Genomic DNA, 24,422 nt, shown 5'->3' with positions numbered 1-24,422 from the left:
GGGAGTGTTAATGTTTGGTAGCTTCTATTGGATAACTCTATGGATATACATGTAATTATATATGAGATATAAACTTATTATATGTGAGAAATATATATATATATATATATATATATATATATATATATATATATATATATATATATATATATATATATATATATATATATATATATATATATATATATAAAGTTTATATAAACTAATTATTTGATAATTGAATAGACATGTCTATTCAATAACTTATGTTCAATATAAATATGAGAGGATGTTGCATATGGAAAAAATATACCTTATTACAAGCAATGCCATTACATTTGCAATAGATCCGGAAACATCAACAATTTCTCTCCTTTTTCAATTCGAATTTATGACGTATCCGAAGAGTCTTCTTGATAACCGATGGTAGCTGAGTAGTCATGGCCAACCATTATAAAGAATATCATGAATCGATTTGGGGGGACTCTTCTTCCTCTCTCCATTTTCTTTACTCTCCTCCCAACCTGCTATGTTTTAATATTGAGCCCTATGAATATCGTTCTGAGAATTTAACCATTCCTTGTTCTAAAAATGCAGTTCATTTCTGATTTCCTCTAAGTCCAACAACGTTAGGATTTCCAAATAGAGCAATATACAGCAAGAGGTAAAGAACACCGGCCGACGGAAGGAGGAATCTGAGTTTGCATATTGGTCACATGATTACTTTGAAGAAATCTGCATACAAGTCTCTGCTAGCGGATGAAACAACTACCCAACAAGAATTTCTTTATTTCTTTCTACCCGAGTTTAAAATCGATTGCAGCCAGCTTCACAGTGCTAGGATTTTGATTGATACACTAAATGTTTTCATAATCCTTCTTCTTGAAGTTTAAGTCCGATTGCAACCGGATATGCATTGCTAGGACTGTGAATAAGATATTACATGCATTTGTATGTGATAAGTTCTCTTACAGCTGACTATACCTTGTTTGGAATCAAATACTATGATGTTAATCTCTTGTAATTCCATAGAGTCACCGGGATATTCTTAGTATTATCTCTGTGGAATGCAATATCATTTCAAATTCATATGGTAGCTGTAGCAATTTTATATGAATCATCAACAATACACATGTTATCAAAATTTTTCCGAACAAATTCAAATACTTGCAACATCGAGGAATTCACTAGCACAGAAAGCCATGAAATGGTGAAGAGGTGAAGTTAATCTGTCAGAACACACAAAAAGGAACCAGTTATGATTAATTTAATTAATTAAACATTCAAATTTGAAATCTTTAAAGAACATAATTATTAAATTATGTAATCACAGAATGTGAAATGATGGATGTATGTAATCTTCTAGAATAATTGATAGAGTCATCTGCTCCGAGAATTCTAAATACCTGGGACTCACCCAGCTGTGTAGCCAAGAAGATGGGTGATGAGGTGAGAGAAAGGAATCAGCAATAACATGAATCAGTACCAGTTATGATAGAACAACATTTAACATTTTTAATATGAATTAATTAATAACTCATGCATAAATTGTGATCTCTTGCTGCCAAGTTGCATGTTAAAATACTAGGAAGCCCAGAGGATGGCAAGATGTCCCCTGTCTATTCCGGGTAGGGAGGGTCTTTCTCGTTAGAGATCGTGAGGGGATAAGATTTGGTCTGAGGTTGGGTGGTTAAGCCTCTGGCAATGTTTCACTTCTCCCCAAGATGTCAAATGTGCGTTAGACAGAGATAAGCTATGCATTTAATTGTTTATCGGAAACAGACATTATCACTTTTATTTTGAGGAGGTAAGATTAAATTGAGTTATTTCATTATTACCATTATTTTACACCTAGATGCAATAGATAGATTCATGGATTGCTTTTCATTTATATGAATATTGAATATAAGTATATTTCTAATCTTGAGTTACTGTCACAGTTAAGTAATCGAAAGGAAAGGAATCTGAAGCCCTAATTGATTGAGTGATAGTTGGAACCTTAAATGATACAGCGGTATCGGAAGCCCTAATTGAATCCAGTGATATTGGAAGCCCTAATTGAATCCATGGTATCAGAAGCCCTAATTGAATCTATGGTATCAAAAGCCCTATTTGAATCAGTGGTATCGAAAGCCCTAAGTGATACGACAGTATCAGAAGCCCTAAAAGATTCCAATGGTAATTGATGCCCTAATGATTTCAGTGGTAAGTGATGCCCTAATTTTATATAATGGTATTTAATGATAATCGTCATTTGATTTTGATTTATCAATATTGGATAAAAGTTGTTTCGTGAAATTGTATTAGAGGTATTGTGGACTAACCGGGGTGGTTGCAGAAGCATCCCTAGTTTTAATTTCGATCTCAATTTTCAAGGTATGTGGATTTCAATTTCTGTAGTAACTTCATTTGATGGTGTTTCAAGTTCTTATTTAAGAAATTTTTTCTAACTAATTTTTAACGAAAAATCTTATTCACATGAACATGAATGATATAACTATCTTCCTATGAAACGAAGTTATAATTGTATTTCTTTGAATATGTTAGTTGTTAATTGTTAATTAAGACCCGAGAAAAACGGGATGTTACATGTTGGGTTCGTATGGTATGTTCTTTCTCTTGTACTAGTCGTACAGTATATTCTTTCCTTCAACTTCAGCTGTAACTGCCTTTCCTTCTTTCACTTCTCTGTACTCCTTCAGAAGTTCATTCTCTTCTTTTGTATCTTCGACCCCTAACATATTGCAGCTCAAAAAGATCTCTTAGTCCTCCATCTGCCAATGGAGTAGGTTGTTCACCAAGTCCAGGTAATCATTGTTAGGCCCTCCTTCCAATCTCAATATCCCTTCTTCATCAGGTTCCATTCTTTTCTTCCCCTCGTCTTCCCCTCTGCCTTTACCTTCAAAATCCGACGACACTGCCTCCTCACCTACCATCTGTGTGTAAGTCGATTACAAATCTTCGGCCTTTGCCTTCCATGGATAGGTTATTTCATTTCCAATCATGTTTCACCTTCACCTATACCAGCCAACCCCATCCAAGGATGGCGTCATACCCTTTTCTTTTGAATGGAATGACCACAAAATCCAATAAGAATGGTTGTGTTCTAATGGTTACAGGCTACACCATTAAGGTCCCTAAAGGCTTGATTCTATGCTGATCGACAGTGAGTAGTTGAAGTGTAGGTGGCCACAACATAGGTTGTCCCAATTTTTTCCATATATCCTCCGATAGTACATTTACTCCTGACCCTCCATCTACGATTGTGTCTGTGAGTATAGTTCCCAGAATACCCTTCTCTACTACTACAAGATGTCTTCCTATTGTGAGTGCCAGTAGCATTAGGTTTGCTACAGTCGCTCCGCTACCATCCTTTCCTATCTCTTTTGTTGCTTTCAAGAGTGGTGTCATGTTCAGTATCGCCATTCATAACTAAGGCATTGTAAGAAGGACTTCCATTTGCATTACCTACCTTATAATATTATGTTTTACCAAGTTCCTCTTCAAGGTGTTGACAGTGGCTTTTGTTTGTAATTTTTCCATTTCCATTTGTTTTTCCAACTCCGTTCGTGCTTGCTGCAACCTCTTCTTTTCTTCCTCTACATCTGGGTACATTGCCTTCTTTGCTTGCTCGCATGTGATGGCTAGTATCTCCTCATCACATGTTTCGATGCTTAACAAGTTCACCCCTTGCTTAGGGCATTTTGAATCCTCGTGGTCTCCCAAACCACACCATCTGCATAACAATTGTGGCATTTCTTTCGTGGCACAGCTAGCGAAGTGCACCCAAAGGTTGCACGCATGGCATTGTATCATCGATCACACGCTCGAGTCGTACTGTATCCAACTTCAACCCCAATTATTGTTATTGTTACCGCCTCGTCCATGCTAGTTATTGTTTTGGTACCCTCTTGAGGTTGCATCATTGTTCGTGTTTGTTCCTACTCCTGCGGTGGACACTTCCTGCATCAGGAACACTTGTTGGTGTCCCTTCTTCTTCATATTGAACGGGCATTCCTTTGTGGAATGTCCCGCGATTGGGCAAATATCGCAAAATTGATTTTTCGAGCAAGAGCCCTTCGTGTGGCCCTCCTTACAGTTCATACACCACAATTCCCCTTTCACCGAGTCAAGATTCTTTTTCAAATTTTTGAACTCCTTCATCATCCATAACATATCCTTCTGCAATGCTCGAACCTTCTTACTTGATTCTTCGTTACTGTTGCTACTTTTGGAAGATGAATCATCTAAGTCCAACGATATGTGTTTCTTCTTTTTGCTTGTTTTTTGCTCACTCTCCAGATCCATCGCCTGATTATACGTATCTATGTATGATGTTGGAGGTACAATTTTCATCTTTTTCTTTAGTGTCGATTGTAGCCCTTCAACAAGCCATCTTTTCTTTAATCCGTCCGCTAGTTGGCTTTCTATTTTTCCCACCAACTCCTTCAGCCTTCTTACATGTACTTAGATTGTTTTGTTCTTCCCCTATTTCGTACTGTATATTTCCGCTACTATTTCGTTATCAGCCCTCAGTAGTCGAAATTCCCCTATTTCGAACTGTATATTTTTGCTACTATTTCATTATCAGCCCTCAGTAGTCGAAATTCCGCTATGAATTCTTTTTTAACATTCGGCAATATAGTTAATTTCTGAGGATCAGCATCCGAAAACCAATCAATCGCTACACCCCGTAGGATTGTCGAAAATTGTTGGATCCATTCATCTTGGTCGTTACATCATTTGTCATCCAAATCATTTCACATGTTTTACAATGTTTGATTGGATCAGCCATCCCATCACCATTGAACTTCGGCAATTTTTCGTTTGGTCTTGCCATTGCTACTTTCTTCTGATTCTGTGGTACTTGTTGTGTACCACATTGCTACTTTCTTCTGATTCTATGGTGGTACTTGCTGTGTACCCATGTTATTCTAAGCACTCACGTTGTTCTGAGCACCTGCATTGTTCTGTACAACCACGTTGCTTCAGACAATTGCCCTACTTTGGACAACCGAGTTACCCGATGAGAAAAGATCTTTCTCAAGCGAAGTTCAATTCTCTACCTATATCCATTTGTCAAGTGTATCGGGAACGACTAGTTCACTCTATGCTCGTGCTCCTTCCGCACTTCAAGCCATGCGAGTTACTTCCCTTTTGTTCGGATTCTCTGCCATCAACGTATACAAGTTAAGGAACTCCTCCCTTGTCTCTTCTACCAAATTCAATTGTAGTCGAGTTTCTTCGAGCAATTCCTCGACACTCCTCAGTCTGCTAGGTGAATGCAATTCCTTCGTTTGTACTCCTTCACCCCCTCGGTGTTCGTCAGCAAGCTACTAAAACTTTTGTCTGTGCTCCGCCTATTGTGCTAAAAGTAATACTTCCTATGTTGTGCATATCTCATCCTTATCTTTTATCTTATTCTCATCTTTATTAAGCAGATTCGACATTAATCATCATAACACTTACTTTATTCCAGGTTCAACTGATAGCGGCCCCAAATGTTTACCATACATGGTAAAAGGATACTTATCGCATGTAGTACAGTAAGATATAACACACAGAACAGATGCTTTATTCATATACGCAATATGCACTCCAAGTACAATGCTTACAATAATAATGATTATGATGATGATCCTGTCTCAATAGTCCCTACAGACGATGTACATATACTTTCTCCAAGGGGTGACTCAACCACCATGCACCCTTTCACATACAATTCTACCCGTCGGTTAGAATATAGAATTTACCGACAACAATATCATTGCATATTTCACATATGCAATATAATCATTCTTCCCAAATTTGGCTTTAAGAGGCATATTTAAATATTTTACACTTGTAAAAATATAGAGTACTTCCCACTACTTACATTTGAGCTTGCAAAACCCAAAATTGGGTTAACATGCATTAAAAAGTCACTTAAATCGGATCTCTGAGATACCATTGGAAGTGCAAATTAAAATACTTCCCGTATGTATGCAAAGTGCAATAATACCTTCCCATTTGTAAATGACATTCCCATGTTCATCCTCAATTGCAATGTACTTCCCGAATTCAAAAGTTCAATGGTGGTATCATTTTCAAGTCATTCCCATGCTTGTCCTTCGAAGGTTGTTTTTTCAAAGTTCTTTGCAAGTGTGGTATTTGCGCTTACAACTTTCTTCTCTTGATGAAAGGTCCATGGCTTCTCCTATAGCGCAAAATGATGTTCTAATGATCTAGAATTTTCATCGCAGCCTTGGAGCTCCTTGTTAAATGTCAAAAAATCAGTGTCTCCTCCAACAAGAAAACGAAGATACCAAAATGCAATTGCACCTACTCAATTTACCTCTCTTATTGATGAAATCGGAGATACAAAAATTGGACAAGTTGATATGTCTAATTTTCTTGTGAAATTGATTACTAATGCAGAAGATAATGATATGCACTTGTTGTTGAAAAGTCATATATACTTGTGTCTTCTTTCCCAGTGGCTGCCCTAGAACCTGGATTTGTTCTTGCTTGTGCAACTCACTTCAATAAGAGGTCAAGAATCAACGGGGATAATGGTGGCAAGATCATTATCTGCCTGGATGCTGAAATTACTGATAAATTAATAAAAGCATAATCCTTTAGGGCTCTGTGAATATGAATAGCTTTTTTCTTAAATAGGATGAAATTTCAATTTCAAGAAGACATGTTTGTAATTGATTAGATTGCAATTTGAAATACAATCAAGTATATAACCTTTTCTAAGAAGATATTTATTAGTAGCTAATTATATGAAGTTTTTCCAATAAATGCTAGAATGGACTGGGTCAAAGTAGATTGCATTTCATTTCTACTATTTTGTCAATTAGTCAATTCTAGTTTCTTTTGGGTAGAAAGGCGTCAAATTTTATCCAGTTAGTCACTTAACAATCTGAAATCTCAATCAAGGTCTTCTACATTGGTCAATCTACAATCTCAATGCTAGTTTACAATCATACTCAATTAATTTAAAGTACAAAGATACAGTACTTTGGCTATATATATTAGATCAATAAAATGTTCTACAATACAACCTCAGAATACTAGCTGAAAAGATCTCAAGTTACGGTATACTATTCATTAACCCTCATGAAAAAAATGACAATATTCAAGCACCAAATATACTCTTGAAATATTAAAAATATGCAAAACAAAATTGTTGTGACATATTCTTTAGTAAATAGGATCACCTACCTGGAAAAATATGTGAAATGATAACCATAATACCCAATAGATCTTCCCAACTCCTTTGCATAGCACTCTTCTGATCTGATATTCTTTTTTATATAAGCACAATGATAAAATGAGAAAAGCAGGATCAAAATATATCTTAAATACTCTGTAGAGTAAAGATTACCTTTCTCTCCTGAATTTGCCAAAGTTCTCTTCAACAATCTCCACCAATTTAGGGTCATCTCTAACGCAAGATACCAATCCATATCCTGCAAGTTTTACATATTTTTTAACTTATCGAAGGAATTGCATAAGAAATGACAAGTTTAGATGTTGCCACTATCTTCTCTAAGTTCCTCCAAAAAAACCTGGAAGTCCTCCAATTTGTTATTGGCTGAAGCTGCATTTTCATTTCACATATTCCTTTCTTATACAAGAGGATAAAAATGTCTACAACTTTCAAAGACTTTTCTTTAGAAACATTTTCAATATGGCAGCATAGGATTCCATTATCAGTTGACACCCATGCCTCTTAATTATATTACATTGAGACAAAGAAAATAGAAGCATGCCCCATCTCATCTTTCACTTTTAACTTTTATCAATAGCCATCCATAAGTGTTGGTTTTTTATAGCAGTAATACATTATATAGTTTAAACATCATATAGTCTCGTTTTTACCAAGCAATGGGATAAAAGTAATCTCATGACTAGATCTGTCAAAGAGAAAAGATACTATATGCCTGCAAAAATCAGTATTATTGACCAGCATTTTTAGGAGGGACAGCATATAAAAATAGCATACATTAATAAAAAGTAGGAGATCAATCAATGGGTAAAATCTAGTGTTATATTATTATTTTTTGATCGGTACGAGGTTGAAGCCAAGATTCATTGTTATTATTATGTATTGTGATTAATTATTATTATTATGTATTAATCTTGAGTAGATTCGAACCCCCAAGACCTCCTACATAGGAGGCTCACAATTTACCGTTGTGTTATAGGCTCTTGCCTACATCTAGTGTTATATTTACCATGAACCTGAATATAGATAAAAATATTGTGTAATGCTAGTTTCAGTAAAATATAAAACTAATCATTTTATGTACTCTATATATGCTATATAATTATTTGAATTATATTTTGGAATATACTACATTGCAGGGTTTAACTTATTTTTGTATGAAACTGGCAAGAGCTTTGAATTTAAGGTGCACTAACTCTTATATCATAAAAGGCTTAAACTGAATTTCAGATTTATCTTCACTATTGACATTATTTTGACCACATGTCCATCCCCAATTTTTTTTACAAAAAAATAGAGTCTTTTCGAACAAACCCATTTACAAAATTCTGACCATTAATTCAAGCAACAAATGTTTTAAATTGAATCTTGAAGACCCCTTTACAATATTTTGACCATTAATATAAGCAACAATTTTTCCAAATTGAATCTTGAGGACATTGTAAGATATTATCATATAGATCATATCAAGAATATTGCCTAGCACTACCGTACTACAATTCAAAATATCAAGAACATTGCCCAGCACTACCATTCACATTCTACAGCTAGTATACTACACTTCAAAACATCTAAACATTCTGCAAAACCTCTCTCTTATGTCTTGAAGAATTTTTATTTCACCCCTGTTGCAACAAGTCCCTAATGAAGGCACCACACTGATTCTAAAACAAAAGCCTACAATACCTGAGGAAAAAATCATTCTGCACATACATAATCATAACACTGCTGGAGCACCATGTTCTGAAACAGAGAAGAGAACAGGGACTAATGGGTGATCAAATTTGTAGCCTTGTGACAATGATAAAATTTGTAGCCTAACAATAGTTAAATGTATCTATATATTAAAGACACAATATTCTCACAATTTATAATATTGAATACAAATTAAAAACTATTTTCAACCCCAAATCAACAAAATGAGTTAGGAAAGCCCATCTAATCTCCTCATTTCAGCTGCTCCTGCCTAGAACTATAGCAGAAGACCTGACATTAACAAGTGATTGAAATATCTTTTTTCCTCGAACCAGTACCTCTCTCTTGTTCCTGCTAATTTGCATTGCATTGTAAAGATTGATTATTAAAATGAGTTTGGACGTTATCAAGTTAAAAAATTTCGCAGACTGTTATTGGCATCTGCAAAATTGCAGTTTCAGAGGCAAGAGAATGCATTTCCCACTAGGTCTTTGTCACTGCATTGCAGATTGTCATAAAACATTCTCACTGATAGTTGGGATAATTAGTTGCAGCCAGAAAGTCAGGACTATAATGGGGGGCACAGACTTAAATGGTAATTAATGCATATGCAATTAAACATTTAAACTTGCAAAAAATAAATTCTGTTTGATTTCATGCTAATGTTCAATGATTAGAAGTGCATAATTTTTAGGGCTTATATGAATTAAACATATTCTGTGATCTGATCGGGTCACTCCTGAAAACCCAAGCAAGATAAGTCACAGAGGCAAAGGAGATTGTCAGAAAAATAAAAAGCTTGAAAATACAAGCTGGGGCCTGGATAACTGAACAAGGCCCTGCATGCAGGGATGGTGGAAATGTGGGGCATTAAAGTACAAAAAATTGGTGCCTGCGTAAGGCAGTATATGTTGACTTTAAAAATTCAGCAGCACAATGTGGTAAAATTTTGTGCTTCTGTTTTTTTTATCTGACATTTTTTTTTGTGTTCTTCTTCGTTTATCATTGGCTTTTACCGAACGTTTGTTGCACGAGCTGCTACCACAATGATTTAGGATATCATGAATAACAAGAGCACTACCACCAAAGTCGTGCTCCTAGCCCGTGATCTTAAGCAATTGTCTCCCTATGTAATGCTTTGTAAAATTCAATTACATCTCTTTGAGAACTGTAGCAACTAAACAACCCAGCTTTGCACTTGGATAATATTATCCCTTCAAATCTAGAATTCATGACATTAAGACCCTTAAAATAGATATTCTCACCATATACTCGTAACTCCAAATAGATATTGGCCAATACCGAAAGACACAAATAAAATTTTCTGAAGGTTCTACACAAATTGTGTCAAGCTGCTCAAAATGTTGTTGCAAATATGCTAAAGTGCAAAAACAAATAATCTATCCCATAGTCATAACAAGATTTTCATTTCATCAACTAAACTGACAAGCTTAAATTAATGTCAGAAAACAGAGTTGAGAAATCATTACATTTAGTGCTTTTTAGGTTTTTGTTCTCCAAAGCTTTTGCACAAAGTGCTTGAATGTCCTTACTTCCCATTCTTGGGCTTCTGAAATGTCTTGTAGTTGCAAGGGATGAACAATAAATACTAAGGATCTGCACTGATAGTTACACTACCCTAAAAACAAGACCGATGCATTCCATTGGCATTGAAGGAAACGTAGGCTCCCAAAGCCAACACCCCCAAGATCCAACTTTGTCCCACTCCCCAATGTGGCTTCCCCTGTTTCAACATTAACTGCCAAGCATCCTCCTAGCTGAACCTAAATGACATGTCAGATATCTATGCAAAGTGTTCAAAACATAAGTAAACCACGTAAGTGTCTTGAACACTCCACATGCCCAACTACTCACCCATAAGCGGATGATGACCAGAACTATTATAGGTGCTCTTATTAGTGTTCTCAAACTTATCTTTCACACATTAGGCATGCCTTCCTAAACTTTAAGAGATTTGAGTTCTTATTCTAATTTAGCAATGAAGCAGAGCACCGGAAATCAAGTTTACGATCTTTTTACTGGTGATTGGAATAATTTTCTACCTCCCCTCTCCTATTTTAAGGATTTGGCTCAATTCTTTTAACAGTTTTCCCCTCAATCTTTCATTGCACTAGGAAACCCCGAAAAAGAATTTGTAGTGGAAAAAACCATAAAGAAAAGAACAACCAAGTAAAGTCTATTAACATTTGAGGAGATGTACCAGGGAAGTAGTGAATAGAAGCTTCTGTATCACCACTGAAGGGTTTGGCGGTACCTGCCACGTAGCACACCTGATCATCTGTGTGTGTGTTCTCTTGAGAGAGTAGTACATCTGCAATATTTTCAATGGGAAGATTACGAGCTCCCATGTCTACAAGCGAGAGGGCAGATACCATGGCCAAAGTAGCATTTCTAGAGCGAGCAATGGCGGCAGAGGAGAAGGGAGTAGTTTTAACATTGAACCATTCTGGATTCAAACCCTCACAATACTCATCGAACCATTATAGAGGACAGAGATTTGACACATATAGTTAACTAGCATCAAACACCAAATCATTATCTCCATAATGCACACTTCTCATAGGCTAGGGTCCAGGGTTTTTTGGGCTTTGGACTTTGACTCGGCCGAATCCTACAAAGACCTGACAAGACTCACAGAGTCCATGGACTCTGTTGACTTGGTGATTCCAATGGCCACAACTGCCACAGCCAGCTGAGCCATAACGTAAAAAAAGAATATTTTTGGCTGATATGCTATTTACTAAAGGATTCTCCATCGGGAAATCGTTACGTCTGTATCAGAAAACTTTTGGGATTCCATAAAATGGTGGCAGTGGAAATTTTACTGTTAATGTACTTCTAATTGAATAGCATGCAATGAACATGTGCTGAATCATGGGCAACCGAAAAAGATTCTACCCACCGCCAAAGTGAAAGGTTTTTAATTTAGTTTGGTTTATTTTTTATTTGCAAGAGAGAGTAGAGCACCATAGTGAGAAAACTGGGTGTAAAATTAGCAAGAGATGCTGGTGGAATAGCGTTGGCACTATTGCACTTCCAATTTCAGTTTTCAATTCTAATTCCATCTTTTTAGTGGAAGATTTGTACGCTTGTTTTGGGTTAAAATTAGAATTCAGGTATTCCTATTCCATTTTCATTTTTTTAAACAAACATAGAATTTGGAAATTCCAATATTCACAAATTCTAATACCAGCTCAATTGCAGGAAACAAACAGGCCCTTTGTGCTTGGAGCGCATGCACCACTTCTGCATTGCGAGTGATCAGGCTACACACAGAGCGTAAAAACACTCAATTTAACATTCTTTTAGTCCATAAACAACTCACTAACCAAAGCTGACCAAACAAGGTCAAGCTACTTCCCGCACGTTATCTAAAAAACAAAATAATTCAGTTTAAATTTGCAGGTAATGCAAAGGAGCCGCACCCAAATTTCAAGCACAAAACTGTATGGTTTAGTCATGCAAAAATATAAATATAATGTACAGCCATCAAGCCCAAATATGGAATAAAGTTTCAAAAAGAAAAGGCTAGGCAGACGGATCAATGGAAGAGCAATCAGATTTTATTTTGGAGAAAATAAAATTACAAATTCATCTTACAGTAATAGACAATAAGACTAGATTTTAAAAAATTGAATTTTGGCCAATTGCCACCTTTGTGTGTTATCAGTTTTGGGTCAGAACAGATTGTAAGCGGTAAATTTCTTTTTTTGGCAACCATATTTTTCCCAACCTAGCCGTCAAAGTCTCCATCCGACAGTCTATGCATCCCCAGATAAGTTTCAATGAGAAACAAGGGGTACGAATGAGAAACAAGAGAAATCATGATATTTATCCAACCAACGATGCAAATGCAACATCAGAGTCGCTATCAGTGGAAAATGCAAGCCAGTGAATACCTTTTCATTCATTCTGCCTTCCACCTTTTTGGGGCTTTGGTGTAAATATGGCGGTGGGGGTACCATTTAGGGGAATTGCCACAGTAGTGCAGGGATAAATGTTAGGATTTGGCAGCGCGATCTACATCATTCTCACTGGTATTAGCCTTTAGGGTATGGTCTTCTGATTTCAAGGGTTTTTATGACTCTCTTGATGAGATGGCAACAATGATGGTTGATAAAGAGTCAGGTGATAGATCTCTCCAGCTTTTTTTATTATTCTGGACTGTTTAAACTAAAAATGTAAGAATTTTAAATCTCACTATCCGCAAGATGATTTTGTGGGCTACCTTTTCAGCCTTTTGTTGCTTTATTTTTGTTTTTGTTTTTTTTGTTTTTTTCGGGCAGGGGGGGTGTCTAGGATTAGCTTGTGAGAATATTTAAAATCTCAAATGTATCAGAATTTTTCTGAGTCCAAGATTAGGCACAGCTGTGAATTAAGCTTGTACTGAAGGTGCACTCCAAATGTTGGGATTTGAAACTGAACAGAATATTCTTAAGCTTAAAAAGTTTGATTTTGTCTTGCAGCATCAAGCTAGGAGGCTCTGATTTTAATGCCAGTACTACTGCTGACTCGTTATGTAAAAACCATGCCCTACTTTAAAAATTGCCACATCAACAAATTGCAGAAAGAGCGGAAAAGAACCAATCATAACCAATGTGGAAAAGTCAAGACTCGTCATCCATTAATTGCTTAATATAACAATTAGTTTATCAGCAAATTCAGCGTAACATTAAGGTGCTGATCTGCAATTTTCACATCTTTAGAATATTCAAAGAATGTTCAGAATTACATCGTGATGGTGATGATTAATCACATTGACACATCACAAGTTATGTAGGAGAACTAATTACCACATAAAGCCAAGTTGCTGGTCCAAACATACATCGGTTACAGTAAAATACATTTACATCAGTTTCCAGAATTACATTGCCCTTATATAAAATTACATAAACAGCTCATCTCGAGGATGAACATACAATACAAACTAAGTTTATCCATTCCTATCATGTGATCTTTAACCTGTCTCCAAAGCCATAGGATGTCATCCATCTGCTATCTGAGACAGGAGTGTGGCCTAGGCACTTTTACCTCGCCAACCACGAAGTGATTACTCCCCCGGAATTCTTCCTGACATGAAGAATGCCCCGACCCTTGCACGAGAAGCCTAGGTTTCCGAAACAAGATGGGTCGGATGGATCCAGTGCAGCCGTGAAACATTCTCTACATGCATCCATGTGCCTAGCAGCCTAATCACAGAATGTAGCAGGGAATGAAATAGCACTACACATATGTAGTAAAAACCAAATAAGCATAGTCACACACACCTATGCATTACCTGGACTACATAATTAAATGTAGAAAACAAGTGGCTTGGCCAAGCACTTACAGAGCTAGATTTAACAGTAGAAGAAACAAGAACAACATGTATCCATTCTACAGAACTGACAGATAGAAGAAACTAAACATGAAGTGTCCATTCTATCCTTCCCATTATTGCTACATTACACCCAAGCATGAAGGAAAATACACATCTACAAGCTGACTTACAACAAGATGTTAAAACTAGTTCTGATTGTATTGTATTTCTGGATGTTGAGCTAATAACTCAGCAACACCTTCATCCCTTAGCTGAGGATTTGTTTTTGTCATAGGACTTCAGTCTAGGACTTGTACTAATTATACTATTGCATCTGAATAAAAAACATATGTTCATTCTTTCCTTATGGTACAGTCAAACACAATGATACTGGAATGAATACTATTGTATCTGAATAAAACACATATGTTTATTCCTTCCCTATGGTACAGTCAAACACAGTACTGGAATGAATACTATTGCATCTGAATAAAACACATATGTTCATTCTTTCCCTATGGTACAGTCAAACACAGCAATACTGGAATGAATACTATTGCATCTGAATAAAACATATATGTTCATTCTTTCCTTTATGGTACAGAAGCTTGAATGATTGGAGAAAAACCCAAAACATAAGCGAGATAGCCAACAAAACATCTCAGGAAAAATATAAGAAACATCTCAAACAATGAACAATACTGTTTCAGCGACACTCGACGGAAATAGACAAATATTTATTCAAAATAGAGTAACATTCAGTAACGCTTGAAGAATGGGGACGAGTATATGAAGTGAATGTTTGGTATGAATGTACTATAGTGGTTAGAAAAGAGCATTGCGATGGCACCCAGTATATCATTCTGAGTCTATGCTTGGATCGTGCTGTTGAGAGGATTGGCAAGGACACAATGGTAGTGTTTGGACAATCCTAACATGGAAGGAGGAGAGTAAAATGTCCAATCTATTTTAGTTTGAAGTAATTTGGGAGGGCAGAATTTGCAGAACTTCTAAAGATGTTTTCTTACACACACAGATAATACAAAAAGTATTTAAAAAAAAAAAAAAAAAAACCAATCTACTCATTTGGTCTTATGAATGGAAAATTACAAATAGAACACTCAAGAAACCAAAATAAAACTTGGGGCAAAAAGAAAAAAATTACCGAGCTTCAGGTCTAAAGACATCATTGTAACAATTATCATATTTAAGATAATCCATTCCCTATAAAGAGGCAAAATATGAAGCAAAACTGATTACTAACTTTTATGCCCGTTTTTCTTTAACGAATCTTCCAATTAATGTCCAATTTCAAGGCTTTCTGTCGGAAAAGGCAGATTTTTGTTTCAGAGACCCCACGGCATGTGGTATATGGCTGCTATTTGAGGCGTTACCCCAGGTCTGGCATCCTACGGCTGAGCAGAGTTTTTAATTGCAGAGCACACACACATACTTTCACAAATTCGAAGTAACTAACAAAGAAAGAGAGATATTGACATTAAGAACTGGAACAAACTAAGCATTCATAAAATTTGAAACCTGATAGCACCTGCAAGCAGATGATGCGGCTCTCCCCGGAATCCCCCTCCAGTTCCAGCCGTCGCTCCTCTTTTCTTCCCAATCTATTTGTTTTTCCTTCTTTTTATAATTTCCCCCAAAATAACTGACCGAATCCCCTTCCTCCTTTTTGTTTTGGAAGTTTAAAACATTAAAACAATTTTTATGGTGGCATATGTAGATATTAAAATTTAATTTTAAGTTCTTATCAAACTATCGAGGTGGAACTTTTGTCTGTCTATTACCAAAATAATTTATCCATTAGTGTAATAACATAAACATAATAACAATCTATCTATAAGTCATTCCATAAAACCAAATCAAATGCAACATCTAAATTTCACTTTGACCTTTCAAGGTTAACTTTTAATAAATGTAATACAAACAAGGGCTTTGTTGGAGCTAGAGTCCCTGCCTCTTCGTTTGATAATGAAATAGTAAGTGATTGATTTGAAGTTAGTAGTAATGAAAAAACAATGATAAAATAGTCTTTCTTTTAATTTTTAGATATACATTATTTAATATTTCAAAATTTTAAAACTAAATATATATTATTGTTTAATATCTAAAAAATGAAATAAATTAGTATTAAATTTTTAAAGAAAATAAAGAAGGTAAAAAGTTATACTTAAATATTATAAGTTTAAAAGATAAAAGTTCTTTTAACAATAATATTTAGCTTGATATCAAAGTTTATTAAATAATATTAAATATTTTATTTTAATATTGAACTATTTATTTTATTAATGCGATCAAATTTCCACAATTCATCATAGTTTGTAAATCAGCTTCTGGATTAGATTGTGTGGAGATTTTTACATCAACGTTTCCAATCACACTACGTGATCCATCATCAGGAGCTAGGGCACTGGTAAGTCCTTTCTCGAGAACCATTTTAATCTTCCCTTTCAACATTCCATTCTTACATGGTTTGTCAGAGGCATTTCTAAGTTCAAAATATCCAATCTATTGAAAATTTGGTGAAGAGAGACATTGGATGTAGTCATTTATTGCAAAATATATTTAGTATGAAGATGGAAGACTTTGTGGATTAAGTCATGAAATTTTTCTAAGTATCATACAGATTATCTAACATGATAGATAGAGTTTTGGTTGGAAAACTTCATAGAAGTTATATTAGTAGGTGCACAATTAAGGGAGTGTCATATAGACAACTATGATGTTGTATTTTAGAGCACAAGTTAGTATAGACTATATGGACAAGCAAGTATAGACTATATTTGAGAGAGCAAGAGATGTCAAATAAAGTATTAATTTTATTTATTAGCATAAGTTACATATGAACTGTAATATTGTCATTAGCATAAGTTTATTTATTTTATTTTCATATGTATTAATTTTAACAAAAAATGAAATTAATTAAGTTCAAATTATGAGAAAAAAATTACTTATAAATAATTATGTATGTTGAAAAAAAATAAGTGCTCACAATTTAATGCCAAAAATTATCATATAAAATTTATGAATAAAATAACTTTAAATGAAATTTTATAAAAATTAAGAATATTATATTGTGTATCAGTTTATTGTATTAAAACAATCTAGTAATTGTTTAGATTCATAGTATATATATTTTGGTTTGTTAAGGTAAAAATAAACAAGTAGAACAAAAATAGATGAGTATAGTAAGTTAATAACAAAGTTTTAAAAAGGAGATGAAAGAATATCACCATTATATGACATAACACTTTTAGAATCTTATCTTCAATTTTTGTTCTTAAATATGAAATATTTGTTTAGAATATTATTACTTTCATACAATTTCACTTGTTGCATTTGCTCATTAGGTGTTGAGTTTGCTAATCTATCATTTAATGATGGTCAATGTACTATAATAGGCCGTATTTAAAGAATATACAATTTTTTTTTAATTGTTGATTGATTGGTCATGTTGTGTAAAGTTTGTAATTGCATTTTGGTACAATGGTGCGATTATTATTAGTCTTTTCTTGTATCCTCAACTTTTCTTATTTAGATAAATTATGAACAAAAATAATTGTATGATTACCTCAGCCTAACATAAATATATGTTTCATGTGATAATTTTCCCTAAATTTGCTTAAAGTGATATCATAGTTGTTTAGATGAGGATGAGTTAGCATCTAAAATAATATTGTATAAACACTTCTTAAGAATATTGTCAAGCAATCAAGTGGGATTGATTTTAATGAACCAAATAACCAATGGTGTTCATCATTCTTTATTGTAGATAAGTCAAAAGTACTGTTATATTCTAAATAGTTTCCTAATTGATTGTGGAGTTCCTCATACTAGAACAAGTCAAAAGTAGTGTTATATTCTAAATAGTTCAAAACTCAATGCACACATGAGATGTGTAGTCTTCAAATATAAATAATAGAGGTCAAGATTTGTATTAAAATTTTAAAGAAAATAAAGAATATAAAAAATTATATTTAAATATTATAAGTTTAAAAAATATAAGTTCTTTAACAATAATATGTAGCTTAATATCAAAATTTATTAAATAACATTAAATATTTTATTTTAATATTGTGCTATTTATTTTATTTTCATATATATTAATTTTAAAGAAAAATAAAATTTAATTAAGTTTAAATTATGAGAAAAAAAATTACTTATAAATATTACATATGTTGAAAAAAAAAAAAGTGGTCACAATTTAATGTTAAAAATTATCATATAAAATTTATGAATAAAATAACTTTAAATGAAATTTTATAAAAATTAAGAATATTATATTTTGTATCAATTCATTCTATTAAAACAATCTAGCAATTGTTTAGGTTCATATTATATTTTTTTGGTTTGTTAAGGTAAAAATAAACAAGTAGAATACAAATAGATGAGTATAGTAAGTTAATAACAAAGTTTTAAAAAAGAGATTAAAGAATATCACCATTATATGACATAACACTTTTAAATATTATCTTCAATTTTTGTTCTTAAATATTCTTATTACTTTCATACAATTTTACTTGTTGCATTTGGATGGTCAATGTACTAAAATAGGCCGTATTTAAAGAATATAGAGCTTTGTTTTTAGTTGTTCATTGATTGGTCATGTTGGGTAAAGTTTGTAATTGCATTTTGGTACAATGGTGCGATTATTACTAGTTTTTTCATGGCATCCTTAATTTTTCTTATTTAGATAAATTATGAACAAAAATCCTTTATTTTTCTTATTTAGATAAATTATGAACAAAAATAATTGTATCATTACCTCAGCCTAACATAAATATATGTTTCACGTCATAATTTTCCCTAAAGTGGTATCATAGTTGTTTAGATGAGAGTGAGTTAGCATCTAAAATAATATTGTATAAACGCTTTTTAAGAATCCTATCAAGCAATCAAGTGGGATTGATTTTAATGAACCAAATAACCAACGATATCAAGAAAAAACCAAATTTTATAAAATTATGATGGTAATTAATTATTATATACATCAAAGAATGTCGTATGATAGTATTCTATATCTTGACTTGTGCAATTTAAACATTAATTCCGAAGGAATGATTAGAAAATGAAGAATATAATTTCCTTCCTAGGAAAATAGAATGAATATAATGAACTGTAATATTGTCATTAACTTATGCTAATACTTCCTACATTATTCTTGATCCAAGTATTAAAATGGAACTGTTAGGTGTAAGAAGTAAGTTAACATATAAACTCAATAACAAGTATCATAAAAAATTTAAAGACGGAGAAAAAAGTAATAAGAAATTACATTAAAAAGATTAATGGGTAATAGAATGCATTTTGTTCATTATATTTTGTAACCTTTAAATTAGTAAATTTAGATTAAATAAGATCTATAATGGGTACTAGAATGCATTTTGTTCATTATATTTTGTGGTATAGCCCGATAGTTTGCACATAAATAAATTGTATGTACTATCTTATTGTTAAAAATACTATAAAAATTTAATCAATTAATTAATTAATTAATTAATTAATATTATATGTTGATTTTTTTTAGTAATTAAAAATATTTTAATTGTAAAACAAAATTTGACTTTTTACTTTAAAACATATTTTTAATATACAACTTTAAACTATACAATTAAATATAAAAATTATCTTAAAAAATAGTTCTATTGTAAAACATTAATGTAGATTCCAGGTTTAGGAATCAAAGTGGATGCCACTGACTAACAAATGACATCACAACAATTAGCCTAATGTCTAGAATTTACATTGACAATTCCTTCGTCCAATCATAAAACAGTGCCCCAAACAAGTCATAAGTGATAATATGTGAAAATATTAAAAAAAATTCCCTTTTCTTTCATTAGAAAACGTTTTCCGTATCTATTAAAATAATCAAACTCGTGACATTACACCAGTTATGCATAGTTACAAATAAAAAAGGTTACAAGGGGCTTTTAAAACTAATCCTACAAGAGTGCCCATACAATGTGCATTGAAAAAAATCCATTCTTGCAAAAATGCACGTAAAATATGCGGATTTGAGAAGAAAAAATGCCAGCCCACAAGTGAAAATAGCTCACACGCAGGCCCCAGAAACTGTGTAATGGCGGCAATGTATATCAAGATCTTTGTCCATTTAAGTGCTACTTAAGCTGCCCTCATCGCTTTTCTCTCATAGAGACAAAATTGAATTGCTCGTCAGAATTTTGTTGAATCACTGAGCAGACATCTTCGGATATTTTTTCAAATTGTGTTTATAGTCCACATAATATAAGCCAAATCTGATAGTGTATCCATAATTGAATTCGAAGTCATCGAGCAGAGACCACCCCATGTAACCTCTTACATCAGCTCCATTCCTGCAATTGAATTCAAATTTAATTGAATTGATTGAGTAGAATTTGAATTGTACTGAAATGGGTGATCAATCGGTTATTTCTGATTATAAAAAATTAAAAGGATGTATTCTTGTGAATCATAAATTTAGCAATCTAATGCAGAGAATTGCATACCTAATACCCTTTAACAAAGAGTTCATGTATTCTCGATGATAATCAAGACGGTGTTTGTCTCCGAGTACTTTGTTGATAGACAGAGAATCGTTTCTGGGTTCAGAAAATCCTGCTCAAATCAAGCAGAAAACTTAATTTATTGTACACATGATTTCCAGGTCCATAAATGGTAGTGTGCATGGATTTGATATCAATTGCATGAATTTGATTTTATAAATTATACACATCAAAAGCTTTATTTTACACCCTACATGATTGTGCCACTCTTAAAGATCACATATTAAGAAAAAAATAAGCTTCAAAAAAGGTAAGTCGATTTTGATTGTTTAATACTTTTAGTTTAAGAATCAAATGTTCTTATATGATGTTTAAACAGTCCGGATTTTAACTACCTTATGGACTTTCAGTATCATTTATGGACTCAAATTCACAATCGCCTAGTAGCACAATTCAGTTTACTATTTTCTGCTACAATAACTGGTGGATTGTTGTAAGTTACAGTGATGTAGTCAAGTATTTTTAGCATTCCATAGGGTACCACAAAAAACAGCTTCATTGCAGCCTGCAAAATACAAGATTAGACACAAATTAGTGCATGGAAATAGAGAATTAAACAGGGCATGATAGTGGGATTTCGGAAATTTACCTCTGGTCCAATGGGAACGCCATCACGTGTATCTGTTAAAGTTTGAGAGACAAAATCAAGGGCCTCAGAAATTTCATTTATATTTGTGAATTGTATACTCAGATTAACCTTATATATATAAAAATTTACCTGTATATATTCTTTCTGTTCTTTCTGAGATTGATTGTATACTAATTTAGCACCAACGTTTTGGATCATACTGAATTCTGGTGATGGATCATGTAGTATGATTGAAAATGTTGGTGCTAAAAATTTTTACACAATCAATCCCAGAAAGAATATATACGTTGATATGGGTTGTGGAAATATGAAAGACTTCATTAATTTACCTGACAAGCAAATGTTAACATCCTCATAGAAGCATTTGTCCAAGCAATCTGGTGGGCAAGGAGGATTGGCAACATACATGGTGGAATAGTGATTTATAGCCAGAAAATCTACAAATCCTTTCAATTTCATGGACTCTTGCTTAGAGAATGAGAGCATCTCAGAGCCCAATGTTTCTTTCATGTGAGCAGGATAGTCTACATGAAAAATAGGATCCAAAAATCTGCAATCAATTGTTGCAAGAAAATGCATATGATTTATAATGTGAAGGATTAGCATACAAGATCATATTCCTTCATTGAAGATCTATTTAAGAAAGGTTTACATTCAATTCATTATATAAGAAGTATTCGACTTCTAGTATATACACTAAGACTGAAGAACTTAGACAGGTCTATCCTTGCTTCTAAAAATGTCACTACTGCAAAATTTGGATTAGACTAGACTTAAAGGAGAAAACAAGGGCTTTAAGAAATATGAATTTCTCTTACCATCCGATTTGAAAATCAAGCAATCTCTATGCAGCGTTTTAGCCTTCTCTGGTATTCCTCGAAGGCTGAAAAAAGCTAGCAAGGATGTCAATTCCAATCATGCCTTTCTGATCAGCCTGTGCCAATTATTGAGAATATAGTAAGAATGTCAATTCCATCATACCATTCTGCTCAGCCTATGCAACTGTTTTACTGAGTATGTTATTCATAATATGTTTGTGAAATAAGCAGCAACAAGAGGATGGTGGTCTGTGCTACAATGGTGACACTCTTAGAAGTACATTACGAACAAATTTAATGACAACAAGAATGTAAAGATTAAGATTCATAATATATTGATACTCAGACAAACAGAGATAAAAGTTAGGATGTGCTTATAGCAAATGGCTATCTAGTTTCTAGGATGCACCGTACATGAGTTAGCTTCATACATTATAACTTACACATTGATATATCCTAAGGGCTGATTTTCCCTGTATCATAGAGGCTTTCCTTGTTTATACATTATCTTAGAGGTTGGATAATAATTTCCATGTTCTGATTAGATAAAGCAGGATAATGATTATACCTTATACTTTGTTCTATAGATTTCCACTAAAGTCGCGTGTTCAAGGAGGACATTTGGGCTGGCAAGGGATGTATCCCTCTAGGAATTTTTTTGAGGTGGAAAAGTAGCAGAGTTGTACCCCAAAGGAACAAAGATATTGGGTTCATTGAATCTCATCCAGTACTTCACTCAGTCTCCAAACTCTGTCAAGCACACTTCTGAGTATGCTGCAAAATCCTCGCTGAACAACACAAAGAAGGAATTTTTCGAAATAGTTTCATGCCAAGATTGACATTTTAGAAATACTTAAGCATATTGTGGGTAGAATAAAGCTCAAAATTAGGGCACAAAGAAAGTCTGCACATGACTATAAGGGCAATATAGAGTTAGTTATATTGCTAGAAGTAAAAACATAAGCAAGCTCTATTTACATGACTCTAATAATGATAATGTACTATTTATAGGAAATAGTAATGAACTATTTACAGGAAATGAAGAATTCAACAACATTATCATCAAAATCAACTACAGAAATTGACACAAAAAAATATATGCAGTTAAAGAAGACAGAACACTATTAAGGTAACCATTTATTGAATAGGCCAGCTATCCATCACAATACACGAAAATGGACCTATTTAAAATGGGCTCCATCAATAGGTTGCTGCCTGGGAATAAAGCATACGTGGCTGTACACTCCTACTGACGCTTGAAAGGGCTTGCTCTCTACACCCTATAAACAGACAACGATAATTACTGTAAGAAGATGTCCAGATCAAACTAAGAGAAATATTAAGTTTCTCATGTGCTAGTGTGAGTGGTTTATTTCCTTAAGCTCCATCCCTAGTATGTGCATGAGGTGGGTTCTGGACAACACGAGCATTCTTTGGCACAGTTCCTCAAGTCAGAAGGCTGCATGGACAATTGGGATTCCTTCTTATTTTAGCAACATGGAACATTTCTTGGCACACAATATATGGTTGGGGGCAACATAAGAAAGTGTTTCTTTCATTTAAGTGCGCATGTTCAGCAAAGCCATTTTCTATAACTCGTGGACATTCCTACGTTCCATTAACACATCATTCAAAGGTAAGCTGGTCTGGAAAGCTTGTGGTGAGTATTCTTCCTCATTATTGCATTTGGCATAACTTCTCGACCATATTGGCAGCAGATTCATGTTACTTTATATTGCTGATAATGATATTGAAAGATTAGGCATATAAGACAACACTGATCATTAACAATAATAACTCTTCCATCAAATGTATGTTAGGTTTCAATAAAGAACTGAAGGCACAAAGTCATTTGGTCAGCTTGGAAATTGAATGTAAAGAAGCAAGAAGTGGACTGCAAATGGGAAGTCCGAAAATTGATTCAGCAAGCTTGGAATAGGATTAGAGGATCCTCATTCTTGCTACAGGATTTACAAGATTTAATTCTTTGGAAAGAAGATTCGTTCAGTGGTCAAGATTCAAGAATCACAATTTAAAAATTATTGCAACTAGAAGAATATAATTTGTGCTAATCCCAAGGGCTGGAACCATTTTCGACCCCTACAAGGCTCATGGCAAACATACTAAATAAGTATCTTTCCCCTACCTCAAAGAATCAAATTAGATAGATCAAAACATTGACCTAGCTACAACCAAAGTAATTTTCATGTACCTGACTATAGATATGTTTTCCATGTAATAA

General features: G+C 33.7%; 2 protein-coding genes across 3 annotated transcripts in view; both read right to left on the bottom strand.

Moving 5' to 3' along the window:
- Nucleotides 1-15,851, bottom strand: part of LOC149568283 (uncharacterized) — a 53,874-nt gene extending 38,023 nt beyond the window's left edge. Inside the window, exons 1-3 of the mRNA XM_089821264.1 lie at nt 15,750-15,851; nt 7,352-7,436; nt 7,189-7,263 (exon numbers count right to left, since the gene is read on the bottom strand). The gene's annotated coding sequence lies outside the window, so the exon portion shown is untranslated. The remainder of the gene's footprint in view (nt 1-7,188; nt 7,264-7,351; nt 7,437-15,749) is intronic.
- Nucleotides 15,852-20,037: 4,186 nt separating this feature from the next.
- Nucleotides 20,038-24,157, bottom strand: LOC149568282 (coniferin beta-glucosidase-like). Of its 2 annotated transcripts, XM_089821258.1 has the most exons (7): nt 22,749-24,157; nt 22,181-22,296; nt 21,692-21,912; nt 21,363-21,394; nt 21,109-21,278; nt 20,717-20,825; nt 20,038-20,563 (listed from the first exon to the last, which is right to left on the bottom strand). In XM_089821258.1, exons 3-5 carry the CDS (start codon nt 21,870-21,872, stop codon nt 21,144-21,146), a joined length of 348 nt encoding a protein of 115 aa, XP_089677384.1. In that variant the 5' UTR covers nt 21,873-21,912; nt 22,181-22,296; nt 22,749-24,157; the 3' UTR covers nt 20,038-20,563; nt 20,717-20,825; nt 21,109-21,143. The 2 variants fall into 2 exon arrangements, with proteins under 2 accessions (XP_089677384.1, XP_089677383.1); XM_089821257.1 differs by lacking the exons at nt 22,181-22,296; nt 22,749-24,157 and having other exon boundaries at nt 21,692-22,047.
- Nucleotides 24,158-24,422: the final 265 nt, after the last annotated feature.

This window comes from Cupressus sempervirens, chromosome 3 (genome assembly GCF_028749045.1).
Source record: "Cupressus sempervirens isolate cs-2001-9-10 chromosome 3, ASM2874904v1, whole genome shotgun sequence".
Lineage (NCBI taxonomy): Eukaryota > Viridiplantae > Streptophyta > Pinopsida > Cupressales > Cupressaceae > Cupressus > Cupressus sempervirens.
The sequence above is the reverse complement of the archived record's forward strand: the minus strand, read 5'-3'. Positions and strand labels throughout refer to the sequence as shown.

What these genes read in the sequence shown, in the direction of transcription:
- LOC149568282 (XM_089821257.1), bottom strand. Translation starts at nt 21,968, where the DNA reads ATGCTAATCCTTCACATTATAAATCATATGCATTTTCTTGCAACAATT. An exon ending in TGTTAACATTTGCTTGTCAG is followed by an intron (nt 21,395 to 21,691) that starts GTAAATTAATGA and finishes AAACTTTAACAG; the next exon opens with ATACACGTGATGGCGTTCCC. An exon ending in GCGTTCCCATTGGACCAGAG is followed by an intron (nt 21,279 to 21,362) that starts GTAAATTTCCGA and finishes TGTATTTTGCAG; the next exon opens with GCTGCAATGAAGCTGTTTTT.